Below are 18,644 nucleotides of genomic sequence, written 5' to 3'. Positions count from 1 at the left end.
ACTTTTAGGTGCTCCTACTTGAAAATATTTTAAAACAAGGCAATGGTAGGTCATATTGATAACATGAAAAGAAAGTCAAGCATTCCATTTTTTACTGAATAATGTTAGCTTTATTATTATAATAGAATACAGTATGACATAAAGTTAAGAGCTTTTGCTAAACTCTGTAAAGCAATACATGCATCTGCCATAAACAATCTCGATTCATGTTAGGTTTTATTGCCACTTCACTGCACTAAGGTGCAATAAACATTCAGTGTCATCTTTAAAAAATTTTTCCTGGGAGTTTACAGGAACTGTCCTCTATAAGAGTGTATCTTTATTTTCAAGGAAGACTTAACTAGTATTACATGGTTTAGCAAAGCACTGTAGAAAAGCTACATAGAATCATTTGTCTTTGATAAGTTGTGCAATCAATTTATACAATAGAATACTGTCCACATATACTAACAAACTAAGAAATGATAGAAATGCAGTCATTGCATAGCAGAAAGCAGACTAATAAGAAATATTCACATCTAATGAGCAAAATACAGACCAAATGTTAGCTATGAGGAGTCTGGAAGATAAAATGCTCTTAATAAACACATTAGATTAACGCCCCAAAATAACAAGATTAACAGCAACACAGAAGTTAGAGCCATATTTTACTTTATTTCTATACATGATATCTACACTTGATACCGAAGGATGAAATATCCTGGTTCACACTTTATTGGGCTAGCTCATTGAATTTAGGCAGGACCATATCAAACAATAAAGCACATTTAAAAACAAAACCAGAGTTTGTTTAGGAAAACACAAACTGTATTTTCCTGCATCATTGGATAGCAGCTTTTTGAGACAAACATTGCTCAAAACTTGGGTATGGATCCCAACTGTCTTATTTGGTAATTATGATGACAGGTTTATGTCATAGTATTCTAAATGTGGTTAGACCATAACCTGTGGATTCTGGACACTAATTTTAAATATCTCTGAAATTCTGTCAGACAAAAGGAGGCTTCAAAAATACCTTCTGCATAAATATTTATTTCTAAAACGTCTGGGAAGTAATGAAACAGACTAGAATTTTCATAGGGAGTATTAATGGACCTCTTGTCATTAAAGCCCTTACGTAGTATGCCTACAAATATATTGCTACAGTATAAATGAAATGTAATATTACTCAATAAAAGCTATTTCCTGTACATTCTTTCATGTATTTTTATATTTAATGCTACATATGGTACAACACTTATTGAAATAGTTGGTATCAGCAAAGATAGCAATAATATACAGTTGATTTTCTAGCTCCCACTAGTGCTTTTCCATTTTCTTTCTATATTACAAGAGCTTAAAATAGGGAAATGTGGGATGACTTGAGCAGATAGCAACTGATTTACTGCTGTACACTGGACAATTACAAGCTTTCTCTCCATAAGCAGATTTTATACCCATATATTGGAACTTCCATCTGATTCATTCAGGCTGTTCTGGTCTTAAATGCAGGCTCTAAAAGTATTTCCATAGCATTTAACAACATTCTAACAGCTAAGAGCGGTGAGTCCTACACAGTATTTTAAGAACACAACCTTTAAAAAAGTAAAAAAATTTACAATCTCATGCCGTATATTTACATATATAATTTATATATTCTATATTTGTTTACTAGTCATAAATTTCAATCTAAAGCTTTTAATGTGCTGTTATATAAAATAATACATTCAACAATTCTAGAGCTTGCAAAATATTTTTGCCCCTCTAAAAACATCTTCAGAATGAAAATCCAGTGATTATTGGATGCATGTGCTATCTGGATATAGACAGGATGGAAAATAAATCTTTTAAAATTGTTCTATTTAAATTTATTATTTCTTTTTTTAGTTTTATTGAGTGTGTATCTGTTAAAATGACTCCTCATTGAGTCTAGTGGTAAAAGCTCAGATGATAGTAAAGCAGCCTATTTAAAGCATTTGTCTCCATTGGATTAAATGTGCTCTACAGTGAGGAACTGCACATTTGCCAATGCAATTTCCATAAATTTTAAAATAGCATTTAACAACAAAATAATGCATTAGGCATTTCTTAAAAGGAGAAAGAGTGGGGATCTTTAGCTTTGGAAACAGAATGTTAAAGCTATACATCGGTTTAAAAAACAAAACAGAAATGTAAGAAGCACATTGTAGTTTGTGCAATAAAGACATAGATTTTTTAAAATGCTTCTTCTTTAAACATTTATAATTTATTCTTTTAAACACCTTCACATAAAAATATTTTTGACATATACAGTATCTTTTTCTCTAGAATATTTGGAAATATATATCTACAAATGACCCAGAGTTATAGAGTTAAGTTTGATTTTTCTTCTACTTTTTCTCATGTCTTTGGACCTACTTCCCCCACCTTTCCTCTCTCTTCCCTTCTGTCTCCTTCTGTCGTGATTTTTCTGTCTTGCTCTCTCTTTCAGAATCCTGTCTCAGCTGTATGCTCTGCTCTGGACTGCCAGACAGGGGTCTGTTGTTCTTATATGAATTATGGAAATAAGGAAATCTTCAAATTCTTTAAGATAGAGGCAATAAAGCAGATGGGAATTACTGCGTTGAGAACAGAAAGCAATTCCCAGCGCAGAGGACTGAACAACAGAATGTGAATGACAGGACCTATTGATGTGGGGTAGGGGCTTTTAGTTGAGGCTCTCTGTTTAAATATGTAGCCCAATAGACCAAGTTAAAGATTCCGAATAACAGCGGGAAGGCTATTCTTGACAGTCGGTCAATTTTGCTTACACTGTTAAAGGTTTTCTTCGGTTCTGGTGGTTTTGTTTCCGTCTTGACTTCTTTTGGTTCTATGGTTGCACTTTTAGCAATGGTGGCTAAGCCGGGGTCACCCCTGGCCAAATTAGGTGTGTAGCTTGTTGCTGTTGGAGCATAAGTGTTGTTTTTCTTAATGAGAGGATCCTTCATTTTCTTTGGCTGTAGAAGGAAAGAGTAAAAGTATTTTGTTTAGTAAACTGTGGGAAGCACGTTTATAAGTTGCTGAGCAAAGGGACCTTTAGAACTCAAACATGTGCTTTATTTAAAATCTAAGGAACGTAATTTACAACTGCATCTTGGGGAGAAATGAAAAACGCAGATATAAACGTCTAGTTATAAGATTGACAAGTGACCTTGCAGGACATTTGTTCCTGTCCAAAATGTTCATAAGACAGTTGGTCCGTGAGACATTTGGTTTACGCCAAGTCCTTGAAATGTGGTCCTATCCAAAATGTCCATGAGCATATTGGGTCCATGCCAAATGGTTTTGGACAGGATCAAATAACAAAGTCCTTTGGTGTGGACCAAACATCTTATGGATGTTTTGGGCAGGACCAACTATGAACACGTATCAGGGACTTTTTGGCATGAGCCTAGGTCAGACTAATAGAAATACCATCAGGTTTTTCCCAGCCCAAAATGCTTGGTCGTTGTTTTAGGTCACTAAGTTTTGGGGTAGTTTGTTTTGCAGTGAAAAACTGCTGAGCTAATTATTATTTGTTCCTTCTCCCCATGTTTCCAATGGGCAAATGGCAAAGCAGGGGTAGTCAGGATATCCTGAATTCAATTCTTGCTCAGTGTTGGCTGCTTATCAACGTTATCTGTGCAGTAATTGACAAGTGCGGTATTTCTTAGAGTTTCTGTTTTTCAAAAATAAACTGTATCATTGTTTAGAGCTATGTGCTCTGATAGAGTTGCCATCAGTAACTTGTGACTATTGAGCACTTGTAATGTGGCTAGTCTAATTTGAGATGTTCTGGAAGTTTAAAGTACACATAGGATTTAGTAGGCTTAGTATGAAAAATAAAAAAAAGTACAGGGCTTCCCTGGTGGCGCAGTGGTTGGGAGTCCGCCTGCCGATGCAAGGGACATGGGTTCGTGCCCCGGTCTGGGAGGATCCCACCTGCCGCGGAGCGGCTGGGCCCGTGAGCCATGGCCGCTGGGCCTGCGCGTCTGGAGCCTGTGCTCCGCGGCGGGAGAGGCTGCAATGGTGAGTGGCCCGTGTACCGCAAAAAAAAAAAAGTACAATATTTCTCCTAAATAATGTTTAGAATTATTTATACGTAAAGAGGATATTTTTGACATATTGGCTAAAGTATATTATTAAACTTAATTTCACTGGTTTGTACTTTTTAAATAAGGCTACCAGAAATATGTTAATTATATATACGGCTCACATTTATGGCTCACTTATATTCCTGCTGGATAGCACTAGTCTAGAAGAGTGAGCCTTGTTTTTTTGTGCACACTAAATCACCAGTTAAATTTTTTTTAAGTGTAAATGTCTTGGGCACAATCTTGCATTTTGAATCAGAACTCCTAGGGAGTGAAGCCTGATTATTGACATTGTGAATAAACTACACAGAGAATGTTCATGAGCAGCTAAACTTGACCAAGCAGACTCGATATACTCTGGACAATCTGTATTTTTAATATCAAATCAGAATAAACTATTACTTCTAGAAGAGCTGATATTTCTCACTCACAAGGTGCAATTTTAACAGGTTAATTTCTTTATTATCCAACTCCATGACCTATCTGCTACCTTTTCTCCTCTCCAAGTCCTTAAGCATACATTCACTGGGACTTAAAACCAAAAAAACGCCCAGATTTTTTTTTTCTCCTAGTATTACACCATTAAAAGTAAGGCCACTTAGTCCAAGTATACACCCATTTCATAGTGAAGGCAGATTTGCTTAAGCTTTAGGAGGAGTGACAGAAATTTCTATAATTATTTGTACAAAAATAAAATGAGTAAAATTGATTCTCTCTGAATGTGGTCCAAATGACTACAAGTCAAAAAGTGATATGAATTATTTCAACACAAACAGCCAGACTGAACTTGTATTGAGTCCACTGCTTAGAAAATAGCAGATCTAATATTAAAGGATACATTGAAAAGCATGTATGTCCTTTAGATAAAATGTATATGCACTCTGATGTTGAAGAGAGGCAATGGGTTCTAATCTAAACAAAATTTGTTGAGTGACAGACACCTTATTAGATAAACTGAAATGAATAATCTGCCACAGGAAGAATTCTTGGAGAAGAGTTTGTATTATTGGTAGATTTCGTCTCTCCTACTGCCAATTTATCATAATACCCTAATACTAAATTTTCTCAACAAGTGTTTTATTTCTTGCTTTCTTTTTGCAGCATCATGTTGAAAAGGATATTTAGAAATATCTGGTTGGTTTCTCAGGAAATAATATGGTTTTTTTCATTTCTGAAAATATTGAACTCCCCCATATTCATTAAGAAGTTGGGGGCTTCCCTGGTGGCGCAGTGGTTGGGAGTCCGCCTGCCGATGCAGGGGACGCGGGTTCGTGTCCCGGGATCCCACATGCCACGGAGCGGCTGGGCCCATGAGCCATGGCCACTGAGCCTGCACGTCCGGAGCCTGTGCTCCGCAACGGGAGAGGTCACAACAGTGAGAGGCCCGCGTACCACAAAAAAAAAAAAAAAAAAAGAAGTTGGTATTTCTTTCAACAATTAAACATATGAGGATGGATCTTGAGAAGGCTACTATATGCTTGCTTGAAAACATGATGCCCTATGTGGATTTTCTTTTTTTTTTGAAGTTATACCATGTCAGAGATTGAAATTTTACCTCTCCTGAAAACACTCACCTGGTCACAGGAAAAATATGTTATTTATTCTCTCTGAATGTCAAAATGAGACCTGGATCACACTGTGATCATGCTCCTTATTATAAGCTAATCAAACTGGCAAAGCCCTGGGGAAGATTTTTACAGAGACATAGATAAATTATAAAAAATATTCTCTTTCTCATTAGGATGACAGATATAGGCATTATGTATATGTATCTATCTATCTATATATACATAAAATATATAGCTATGACCATACCTATAGCTGTATGTGTACACTGAATAACACGGACTGTAGATTGATAGAGATTGAAATATTTTATTTGAGACACAGCACTTGAAAGACTAACATACGGTCAGAAAGAGAGAAATATAAACTCAACTATGAGCTCACTAATGCCTCAACCCAAATTCTATGCTTTCCATATCGAGTTCAATTCATCTAACAAGTCATTAACCACTGATACTGATGAGCCACAATCAGAAAGACATTGGCCTCTTGCAGCATGCAAAGAAAGGATTAAGATAGAAAAGCAACTTTTCCCAGTGCTTGCATTTCATTTTTCAGTTGCATATCACCGATGTTTGCATATAATTAATTTTGAAGAACTTTAATAGAATATGCCAGTGATTCTAAGATGTGCATTTTTAAAATGTCCACATCTATGACTTTGGGCTATGTCTTACAATTGGTAGTGTCTTATGATCACTCATCTTCAGTTTTGGTGCTCTTTCCTTTGGGACTACCCTTTTGTTCTAGGACAAATGGAGGCCATCAATGGCTAAGGTAAGTATTGGACACAAACTCTGTGTCCACTCTCTCACCCCTTTCTCCAACTGGTAAATGCAGTCCCTTTTGTCTTGTCTCCTCTTTACTGAACCTGAGCCTAGGTCCTTGATTTGAAAATTCAGAGATTTTTTATAGTGGGCAAGGATGTTTCAAGGCAAGGTGAATTTTGAGGACTGGTTCTGGCCCATTTTGGTTGTGATAGTGCATCTGATGCAGAACCTTCTATGCTGTTGCTTGTGTACAAGATCATTGAGGTGTTCAACTGATTCACCTGTGGCTGAAAGGTAAAGCTCAAAGAGCTTTTGCTTGGCAGCATATTTTCTTTCTTATGTATACGTGTATTAGTGGTACATCGTATAAGCAGTAACGCTTTAGATTCTATTAAATGTGGTAGATGTTTCCAACACAAAGGATCCTCTTTTCAAGTATATTTGTGGAGCTATGGGAAAAACGTCATTAAATGGATTTCTTTACTATACACCCTCTCAGACTCTTTACTATACTGTGACTTGGTGACAGTATGCAGAATTATTCAAGTGTATTTGACCACAGAACTGTATTTTTAGGGACTGACTCAAGACACTAGAATTCTATATTTGCTGTAGAGTGATTCCTCCTAGATTACTTGTAGATGTCTTAGAATCTCTGTGTCTGTGACTTTGCCCTTCTTTCCACCATCCCAAGGCTCCCTTGCATTTTGACATATTTTTCCTTCAAACCCCAGAAGTAGAAATATCCTCCCCAACTGTGCTTTATTTATTTACTTATTTATTTTGGCTGCATCCTGCAGCATGCAAGACCTTAGTTCCCTGACCAGGGATGGAACCCTCACCACATGAATTGGAAGGAAGAGTCTTAACCACTGGACAATGGGGGAAGTCCCTCCCAACTATGCTTTAAAATTCACTCTAAAGTAGGTTCTAATTGAGAAGAACAGTGATATTCTTGACTTCATAATTTTCTACAGTGAAGAATTTTTCTGTGAATTCTGTGTGTTATGATTCTTAAAGCAAACCTCTATTTTGGAAAAAGAAAATGTGTTTCCTACCCTTTAGTGAAAATTAGAGATAATGCATTTTGCAAGCTCAATTCAATTGAGCCATTAAAGTAATAACATTTCTGACCAAAGTTATTAGGCTTGGAAAACAACCAGAAGACTATAATTTTCAAGTTACAAAAATTATAATGGCATAATTGCTCCTAATGTAAGGTTTGTTAAAACAGTTCTCACGTCAATGGGGACCATAGGAAAGCATATTTGAGGAGAGATGTTTACCTTTGTGTTTCTCCTTTATCTCATTCATTCTACTCTGAACATCTATCCACTGAAACAACCTTTGCTTAGCAATAACAAAATTCTCATAGCACTTAATCATTTGTGACATAAGAAACAAAGAATCCTCTTTACCCTTGCTCTGCATTCTTCATCCATTTCCCCAAGTCCAAACATCGCATCCTATATGTTTAAAAAGACATAATAGTGCTATATCACAGGAAATATTAAAGCATTTACCTTTTCTGGAACCACACTTTTGCCATCCCATGCATAACCTCTTTTGGTGAAATAGTTTACTGTGGCAAACTCAATTAGAGCTGAGAATACAAAGGCATAGCACACTGCAATAAACCAATCCATAGCAGTTGCATAAGCCACCTTAGGGAGGGAATTTCTGGCACTGATACTCAAAGTTGTCATGGTGAGCACAGTTGTTACTCCTGTAAAGAAAGAAAGGGAATTTGTAGGTTCATACTACAAACTTTCATCACTGAGGTCAGCCTACTTATGTAAAGGGAAACACAGACAGAGTGTTTTCAAGTTCACCCCATTTTGGTTTGGGATGGATGAGTTTTAATTTAACCCCAGTGTAGTTTGCAGTTCATGGTATGGCAGTATTGATGGAGAGCTCTTGGAGGGATAAACTCCTCTGCTATTGAGAAGCTGTTAATAAGATAGTGAACTCCCGTAAACAGGTGTCTTGAACATGGTGTCCTGGGTAGGAAAGGAAATAATATTCCTTCACTGTCCCCAACTGTAGGAAAAAGAAAGCAGGTATCTTCACTGTCCTTGATCCATAAGTAGTCTCTGGATCCTCAGCTCTGTTTAATATTCTACCTGTGTACTTTGAATATACAATCCAAGAAACCAATAACTTTTTGATAATTCATCATTGATAGATAATTAAATTATTTTAGGATAATATCTTGTTACATTATTAACTCTTTGGCCTTTATACTATATTTTCCTGATTCTTCAAATAGATACTCTTTTGAAGATGTTCCTGAAATAAGTTGCATGTAACTTGCTTGAGGTCACATAGCTCAGAAGTAGCAAAACCAAATTTGAACACATTCATCAGATTCAAAAGTCCACAGTCTTACTCTCTCTGCTAATGCTGCCCTATCTTCCCTATTCTGTGAATCTATCCCTACTGATTAAAATCACCTACATTCAAAGCAATTTTCACATCAGTTGCTTTTAGTTTACTTAGATTATTATGTGTTGGTATGTGAATGATGACATCCATTAATGTTCATTTAACAAATTAATATTATCAACCTACTATATGTAATGCACTAAACTAGTTAGAATACTGTAAGTTCCCTTTTAAGCCATTTGAAAATGTATGAAAAAAATCACAGGAATCCAGTGGGGGTGGCTTAGATTGCATGATGTTGAAAAAATCTTAACCTCTTCCAGTAACTAGTTCCTCACTACTTAGCTCTATAGCCTTGAGTAAGCGAGTTAACTTCTAGGGCCCTCAGTCTCCATAACTTTAAAAGTGATGATTTAAACTTCATTCTCTTGATTGTTTACATCATTGTTGAAATTCTAAGAGAGGAAAAGTTCTGCACATTTACAAGATTATTTGAGGATTAAATATAATAATATGTGAAAGCATTTTAAAGATAAGTAAATTATTGCCACAGAAGATATTGTCATCCCCTGTGTCTAAAACTCATACCTATGATTCACCCTTTTGATTAATTTTAGAGAATCAGCAGGGTTACACAGCTGGTCGATGGCTAATTTTTCTAAGCTGCTTTAAACCATACAATATTCCCTAGTTTCCATGATTTTCAAGATACATGATCTTTAACTCTATTAGAAAGTGTTAGGACTAAGAAGAAACACTGAGATTTTTATTAACTCATATTTTTGATACATGGTCACAGTTGTAGGAAATAGACTTACTATGAACATTGGAGGTGTTGCAGAAAGTTCTGGGGCATTAACCATATTATGTAACCAACAAATGGTTTCAGGAATATTGGTGGGAAAATAGCCCCCAGATTTACATATCAATATTAACTTGAGCAAAGAGCAAGGTAATTAAATGTCAGTATTTGGAAAACAGAGCAACCCAGTTTCAAATCCCAACTCTGTAACTGCTGAGTGACGTTGGGAAAATTGCCTCACGGTTCTGAGCTTCTGGATGTTTTGTAATTATTTCCTTATAAATTAATTTTACTAAGTCTAACTCAGAGGGCTATTGTGAGTATTAAATAAAATAATGTAATAAAGTGTTTAGCACTTAGCCTGATACTTACTAAGGACAAAGTTAATAACATTTTTTTATTGTTTGGCTGTGTTGGGTCTTCATTGCTGCGTGCAGGCTTTCTCTAGTTGCGGTGAGCAGGGGCTACTCCTCGTTACGGTGCATGGGCTTCTCATTGCGGTGGCTTCTCTTGTTGCAGATTACGGGCTCTAGAGCGCAGGCTCAGTAGTCGTGGCACACGGGCTTAGTTGCTCCGTGGCATGTGGGATCTTCCCGGACCAGGGCTCAAACGCGTGTCCCCTGCATTGGCAGGCGGATTCTTAACCACTGTGCCACCAGGGAAGCCCCAAAGTTAATAACTTATTATGATCAACTTCAGTCCTTTTGGATAAATCCCCGCTAAAGTGAATTCCATTTTTTATTTGAATTTTGGCTTATGTGGGCCACCAACTGTTAAAAGTAATTGGGGAATGGGTGTTCTTAAAAAAAATGTATCCATAAATTAAAAACAGTTAACAATAACATAAAGAGAGGTGTGTGTGTGTGTGTGTGTGTGTGTGTGTGTGTGTGTGTGTTGTCTTACAATTCCTGCTATAGGGAAAGGGAAAAAACCAAAAATATGCTGAGTATCTATTAAGTTTCAAGTATTGAGCCCGACAATTTACAAATTTTATTTTATTTTTCTCACTTGATCTTTTAAATGGCACTATTTTATTTTAATTGTACTCTCATTTTATAGGCAACTGACACTTAGAAGACTGAAGATTGAACCTAAAACTTGGGTCTGTCTGGCAGCAAATTTACATGACCACAGCCTCCAAATGAGAAAGAGCATGGAAGGTTAAGAAGATGATGTTTTAAGACATGAAATGGCTCCAGCTTTGTTGCCTTTTGGATGCCATTTACTAAACTGTTATAAGGTACAACTTTTGCTTTATTTTTTCCCTCTGGTATTTTTTCTTTAAATACCCATGACCCTCTCAGGCATTCCCCACAGCTCAGAGGAATGTGCTGAGCACAGACTAGAAAGAATAGAGACGTGTACTAAATAAATGTTAGAAGGCTGAAGGTCTCAGAAAATTGTATTTGTGATTTTATTGAACTTAAAACATTAGAAATATAACTTGATACACAGAAACACTTGCCAGGGTTGAGTTTACAGATATGCAGTTATGTTTACCAAAAGGGCATGAGTCAGCTGAGATAGCAGACTGTTGAAAATGTTAAGAACAAGGTTTTTGACTTATAAAACATTCCAAAGTGCTTTAGAGGATTTCCAAAAAGGAAGGGTAGGATTTGTTGGGGACCAAGGCGGGGGAAGTGAGCATTTTAAAAAATCATTTTCACTACAGTGCTGGGCTCATTCTACAAAAATAAACATAAAGTACATGTCTTTTGTTCTCATTTAAAAAAAATTCAAGTGAATAAAGGGCTCAAACTACATACACATATAGAAGTGAGCATCTGACAAGAATTCAATCTTCAGTTCTAATAAGTGGTGTAAACACTAGTTAATATTTACAAATTGTGTTAAGGGAAAAAAAGAGTTTTAAATGAACTACTCTTTTGCTCTGCAGGTGAAATCATTCTGGGTCTTGATTTAGCTGTTCTTAGGCTAATGTCACAGCAAAGATTTCGTGGTTTCCAACCCAGAAGCACCTTGCTAAGTTCAGAAGAAAAGATGTTTTTCTGTGCCCTTGTAACAGAGTCTTGCTTTTTTTCCTGAGATGACTGATGCCACAGGGGTCTCTGCACAAGAATAATCCTCAGTTTAGAATGTAAGCACCTGAAGGCTTCTGTTTTGTGGTAAAGGATTTTAAACATAGCATGTGCCTAGTTGATATTTTTGGAATGAGCCTTGATAATTGTACCTTTCACCAATTAAATATGTGGTTATAATTTCCAGATAAATTATGTTGCCCATGACAACCCCGTTCCATGCCTTGTCATTGCAGCAGGAAGTACATGGGTAGTTGTACCTCATCATCATTAAGTGCACAGACTCTAGAGCTAAGAGTCTGGGTCTTACTCCAGACTTCTTCACCTCATAGCTTCTGAACTTGGGCAAGTTACTTAATATCTCGCTCCTTAGCTTTCTTGTCTATACCACAGGGATAATATTACAGAGGATTCTTTTAGTGTTAAATAAGATAATATAGGGTTGTTTCATAGAACAAAGCCTGATATAAAAGCATTCAATAAGTATTCTGCATGATTTTATTGTTATTTAAATTTTAAGCTCAGAATTTAACATTCATGAAAAGAATGGTTTATGTTAAGGTAACAGCTACATTCCATGCATAGAACATAGTAGGACCTCATAGTAGATTTCAAAGAAAAAGTCAGTTATTGAATGAGTGAATGAATGAATGAATCAGTAAGTTTTTGGTGATGAAATCTTGTTTTCATCAGCCTGAAAAGTACACTTAAGACAGTGTACTATGACACAGGCAGGAAATACCTCTTTATATGAAATACAAACTTCTAAAATTATAAATTAGGGAGTGAGTTTTCCTATTAGTAGAACATTATTACCCTTTAAACATTTTTCCATTAGACTGACTTAAAGCATCTAAGGCATTTAAAATATTTTCATAGAAAAAAATATTTGTAACTCTTCAGAAGTGCACACACTGGGTAAAATGAGATATTCCTGTACTGGTGTCATGGTCATCAATGAGTTCTTTCTACATAAGGACCCCTTGCTTTCATATATGTAAGGAAGTAGTTCTGCTGATACTATATTTTCTCAGATTCTCAAAAAATACACTGACACATGATTCTAAATGTATGATTTAAGTATTAATGTTTCTATGTGTGTATTTTAATCTATCACAGGCATTTCATACCTGCTTCATTCCATTTTTCTCCTAAAATAGCAAATCACGTGTTCATTAATCCCATCAATTAACATGCACTAAAACAGCTTGCTATTTTAAAAAAAGAATTTTTTTACAATCATGTCATAATGAGAATGGTAATTCCTTGAACATTCCTATTGTATTAACTTCAGATTTTAACGTATTATTACTTTTTTCATTCTATCTGCAATGTCACAGATATGATACAACTTGCCCTCCAGACCCTTGCATGGGCATCTTGATTGGCACTTACCAAAGACAGTCCTTGCTGGTACAGACTCTCTGTTGAGCCAGAACGAGACTTGGGAGAGAATAACCGTCATTATGCATGGCAGGTATGTTTGAATAACAAAATAGCCAATCTTTCTTTTCAGGTGGAAATGAGTGGTCATAACAACATATTCTCCTGGAGGGTAAAACAGACAGTAAGGTGAGCAATTTGACCTTGAAAATAAATTATCTGTGAGTTTTTCCATCAGCAGCAAGAACCTGGAGGTTAGACATAGCCTTTATCCATGTGACATCTGGTTCCTGGAGAGAAAAGCTTTTATCCAGGAAAGAAAAGAGACATTTAAAAAACACACCATAACACATTACTGTATATAAAATAAATAACTAATAAGAACCTGCTGTACAGCACAGGGAACTCTACTCAATACTCTGTAATGGCCTGTATGGGAAAAGAATCTAAAAAAAAAAAAAAGAGTGTATATATGTATAACTGATTCACTTTGCTGTACACCTGAAACTAACACAACATTGTAAATCAACTATACTCCAATAAAAATTAAAAAAAAACAAACAAACACCAAAATGGCACTGAGGTTGAGATTGATGTGCCAGAGATCTCATCGATTTTCTTATGTCCTAATCCCGGTACCTGATACATTTAAGAGACAAATCTGAGCATATGTTTACAGATTGGCTTTAATAACCCTGAAGGCAATGCGCTAGATCCTGATGATGTACACCAGTGGATTAGAAGACACCAGTTTGTCCTCTGCAGAAAAGAGTCAGGCTGTCTAATGGAGGAGCTTTGGTGTCCAAGTCAGGGGAGCTGAATTCCAGCTCTTGCACTTTCTTTCAGTAGCTCTCTGACCTTGGATTTGGCTTACCCTGATTATCAAGATGAGAAGAGTGTGATAGAACTCTCAAAATTTGTTTTGAGGAACACCTGCATCACCATCACCTGGGAAGGTTTCGAAACATGCAACTCTTCAGGTCCCACCTATTCACACAAACCATTCTTTAAGGTGAGGGCAGAAAAATCCTATTTGTCACTAGCCTTTGAACTTGTCTCAATTCCTAGACCAGTCTGGGAAATAATGGAGTAGCTAGGCACTCTCCATGGTCTTTATATATGTCAAAGTCTGATTTGATTAGAGGCCCAAAGAAATAAACACACAGCCCAAATTGTAGGAGGTGTTTTCTGTTTTTAGTTGATGTTATTTCTTAATTGCAAGTCTTAGAAGTTTTTAGCTTTACTCACTCTGAATATATACTTAGTTATCTGTGTGTGGGTAGGAGAAAAATAGGTGTATTCTTACTAAGAAAATATTGCTGTCTTCAGTATTCACATTTCTCTATCTTCCTCCTTCCCTTCAACTTCAAACTTTTCCCTCCTCAACCTGTGATTTATGTCTCAGCTCATGGCCATCCAGCTTCAGCCCCTATAATGTGGTTAAAACTGCTCACGATCTCTTAATATCCATAACTGAACATCTCAGTCTTAAAGATCTCAATCTTCAAACCCACTGACCATCTTCTTTGTAGCACTAAAAATTAAGCAATGCTGACTGCCCCTACCATCTTGATAGCACTCTCTAGACTCACATTCTCCTTTTAGCTCTCATTTTCAGTTTCTTTTGCTAACTCACTGGATATTTCAGTCAGAGAGTTATGAGTTCTTCCTGTCTCTTGGGCACTAATCTTCATCTTTCTGCAAAGCAAATGCAGAGGTTCCTGGTATAGTTCTGTCTTTAGCTGTCATCATCTCTATTTTTTTTTCTTGACTCTAATAAGGAATTTTCCTTCTCACCCCTGCTCGTACTGTCATTTTTATCCAGATGGCTGCGGGAATCTACATCTCTAAGTGACATTGCTCTCAAAAACCACTGTATTTCCAAATATCTACTAGACATCTCATAGATACTGATTTTTCATTGATATCACCAACTAAATATGTTCAAAAGTGATATTACTTAAACTTTTCCATAAAAAATAATGACTAGCATATAGCAGGGCTTCTTTTCCACTTAGCATCCATTTCTAAATTCATGGCACTCTCATCTGTCTGTTCACTCAGGCTATTGATAAAAACCTGGAATTAATCCTTGGTTGTTAGTAGGACTTCCAAAAGAGAGAGAAAGGAATCAGTTGATCATCACAATTTTAATTTCACCTGTGCAGTATCTTTCAGTCTATCTCTTATCTCATGGTCATTGCTCTTATCTCCTTTGCAGATTTACAATGTAAATCTACCATAATCTATGAACTGTCTTGTTGGTCTCCAGTCATGTCCTAAACTACACTTTTCCCTAAATTTGAGGTCAGAGTGATTGTTTTAAAGCATACGTACATACCTTAAAACACCTTAATGGACTCCCATTATCCACATCAGGGTTTGTCAACCTCAGTACTACTGACATTTCAGAACAGATAATTGTTTATTGTGGGAGCTGTCTTGTGTAATGTAGGATATTTAGCCACATACCTTGCCTCTTGCCCACTAGATGCCACTTGTAGCCACTCTCCCTTCCCACAATGTGATAATCAACAGTGTCTCCAGTGTTACATACTAACAAGCAAACTCCCTAACCAATCCCCAACACTCTCCACATCCTAGCTCTGACACGTGTTTCAGTATCACATCTCATGTCTCACCACACATTTTCATATCTCAGTAATCTGATCAACAAAATTCCCTACTTGACCTCTTCTATAGCCGAATATTTTGTTCATATATGGGTTGGGCTCAGTCCATAGTAGAAGAGGAAGAAATGTACTGTATGGGGACACTTTATTAGCTTTAGAAGCAAATGAATTTGGGTTCAAAACCCAGATATGCTATTTTCTTGCTGTGTAGCCTTAAACTCTCTGATCCTCAGTTTCCTCATTATAAAATAGTGATAAGTATATTGTGGGGAGGATACAGAATAAGGGCTGTAGTGAAGATCATTCTACATAAGAGTTTTTAAATAAATTTTAGTTGCTTTCTCCATTTCTTTTCTTGTTTCTCCAGTCAGAATTGGTAGAATTATTGGTAGAAGAAATGCTCCCTGTACTCTCTATAGTAGGAAATCATCGATACATTCAGTTATGTTTTCATGATTGTTATTAATGATAACACCTGCCATTTACTGATCAATATTAAGTAACTTCAAATTTATTTACAGCTTCTGTTTATACTTATCAATATATTATATACTTTTAATTTTAGTTATTTATGTACTTATACACCTCCACCAAACCGAAAGCTAATTAAGAAGAGAGAGAGTTCTTTGAGTATAGCATGGCTTTACATATCCTCAATATTCAGCACCTACCTATGGTGAAAAGGGATGAATGAGGCTTAAGAATACTCATTGCAATTAACATCCACTAGCATCTCTTTTTTGAAAGGTAAATAAAATGTTATCTAATTTTTTTCTATTTTCTGTAGATAACTTGGATAATGTCTCCAAGGTCATCTGAAATAAACAAGTGATTCAAATTTGAGAAAAATGCAAAAAAACACATTTTTTTCCTGGGACTCTGCTAAAATGTAGCCTTGGGTAGATACAGTCAGGTTACATCTCACCTCCCAGGAGTACGCATTATCATTCCTAACCATTCATTCAATTGTAGCCTGCAAAATGTCATCAGCTCAAAGAAAAAATTCCATCTGTCACATAATGTCAGAAAGGTGAATGTCTATATATATTCCATTATCATCTTTTGTTGTTCACAATGTGACATTTTGGGAAGATTCTGCAAAGATTATTTTTTTGGAGGAGCTATCATGTGACATTATATTTGTTTTATAAACCACTTCCTCACTAACAAATTAGAAAAAGTAGAGGAAAACTTCAAATCTTTTGACGTCACCTTCCTCAATTAAACAAAATCTAAGAAGTTTTGGTACAAAATGTTGATGGAAGAAATTTTCACATGTTGAGGCATGGGGAAGTCATTCTGGCTTATACATGAATTGGTTGATACTTTTTGCTAAGTGGAACAGCCTGTCTTGTGGCCTGTCAAGCATGTATTGTACATCGACTTTAACCATTAAAGAAAAGAATTCATTTAAAAATCTAAATGGAATAACTGAGGTTCAGGCATCCAAAATGGATCTGGGTGGCCACTGTGGATGTGGTTTCAGATATATTCCTGTATCACTGAGAATTTCAATTTTCCGAACTCTACCAGACTCAAGGACACCACCAGCCATTCTCAAAATAATATCTGCTAGCAGCTGCCAGCTGCAACCTTATGGTCTCAATTTCTCCCCATGTAACTATGCATCCATTTCGGACCCCAACCAACCCTTGCTTAATAAACATCCTTACTTCTTGCCAGCTCCATCTATAATTTCTGACAAACAGCTTATGTAATTTTGCAGTTTTTGCCTTTGTAAGCCTCCCCCGTTGTTGTAGTCTGGTGGAGCACAATTTGAGCACTTCTGGAATCTGTGTCTGCCAGGCTATAATCCACAGATTGGCGCAAATAAAACTTTTATCTATTCTTATTATATATTATTTATTGATTATTTCCATCAATAACATTTAAATAAGGAGAGCAAAAGGCATCAGAATCACATTGTAATCATTTAAAAATGAAAGAAAAAAAAGTCATGTAAATTGGATTGAAAGAGTATCTCTAGACATCAAGTGCTTATGTACTAAGCATGTCAAATTATTTCCCTCTGATTTAACAGTCTAGAAGAATTGTAATTCAAATATCCTTTCACATCATGTAAACCTGAGGGAAGCTTGTAAATTAGATGTGACAATATTTCTTATACATCACAATACAAAATTAAAGAGAGAGAAGAAAAGAAGCAGGAATATAATTTTGTAAAGCAGCATTGAGGGTTTCTTTAGATCTGGCTTCCATCCTTTACTTTCTTAAATGTTGGTTACTTAGAGTAAGTTCCTTGCTTAACTTTATTTGACTTCAGTTTTCTCATTTATTCAGTAAAAATGATAATGTGCTACTTAACTGTTTCCTGGGATGCTGTGAGGATAATATGAAATAACAGATGTGAAAGTTCTTCTAAAAAAGTCTGAGTCACATGAAGATTTACAGTGTAAAGGTAGAAAGGATAGAAATGGATTCTCTAGCTCCATTCACTTCTTTAACAAAATTGTAGTGGATACTTATTCCATGTAAAGCTATCACTTTCCTTTCAAGTATTCTAAATTTTATGTTTTCTAAGATGCTACCTTTTTCAAAGGAATGAGGAATAAAAAATGTCATTGAGGGAGGGGCTGGTATTTTAATATCTGCTTCAGAGAATACTGAAATAGAAATAAGGAAACAATGGTTATAGTTCTAGGCCACTTAACCCCTCTGGACCTATCTCCTCATCTGAAATATGATTAGGTTGACCAGATGACTATGTAAGTTTCCCTCTCCATCTTCCCTCCTACAAACCTGTTTTCATGTCTTACAGTTATATTATTTCTCTGGAGATCATGTATTAGGCTGCAAAAATAGAAGTCCTGAGGCTCCTTTGGTGAATGTCGATCACCACTATTGCTTCCTGGTCAGTGAAAACTGTTGCTTTCCTCATTCATTTCAACCCTGCAGAGTCATCCTTAACTCATCCAGAGAAGACTGTTTCTAGGAAAGAGGATCCTGTAATTTTCCCTGGTCATCTGTTCTAAGGA

At 36.1% G+C, this 18,644-nt stretch overlaps 1 protein-coding gene across 1 annotated transcript in view; it reads right to left on the bottom strand.

Moving 5' to 3' along the window:
- Positions 1-2,642: 2,642 nt before the first annotated feature.
- The window catches only part of GABRA1 (gamma-aminobutyric acid type A receptor subunit alpha1), a 54,884-nt gene continuing 38,882 nt past the window's right edge, over positions 2,643-18,644 (bottom strand). Inside the window, exons 7-9 of the mRNA XM_060146530.1 lie at positions 13,028-13,180; positions 7,930-8,132; positions 2,643-2,954 (exon numbers count right to left, since the gene is read on the bottom strand). Coding sequence (XP_060002513.1) covers positions 2,643-2,954; positions 7,930-8,132; positions 13,028-13,180 — 668 coding nt within the window. The remainder of the gene's footprint in view (positions 2,955-7,929; positions 8,133-13,027; positions 13,181-18,644) is intronic.

This window comes from Lagenorhynchus albirostris, chromosome 3, assembly GCF_949774975.1.
Source record: "Lagenorhynchus albirostris chromosome 3, mLagAlb1.1, whole genome shotgun sequence".
Classification (NCBI taxonomy): Eukaryota; Metazoa; Chordata; class Mammalia; order Artiodactyla; family Delphinidae; genus Lagenorhynchus; species Lagenorhynchus albirostris.
Note: the sequence above shows the minus strand (reverse complement) of the source record. Positions and strands in the feature narration are given on the sequence as shown.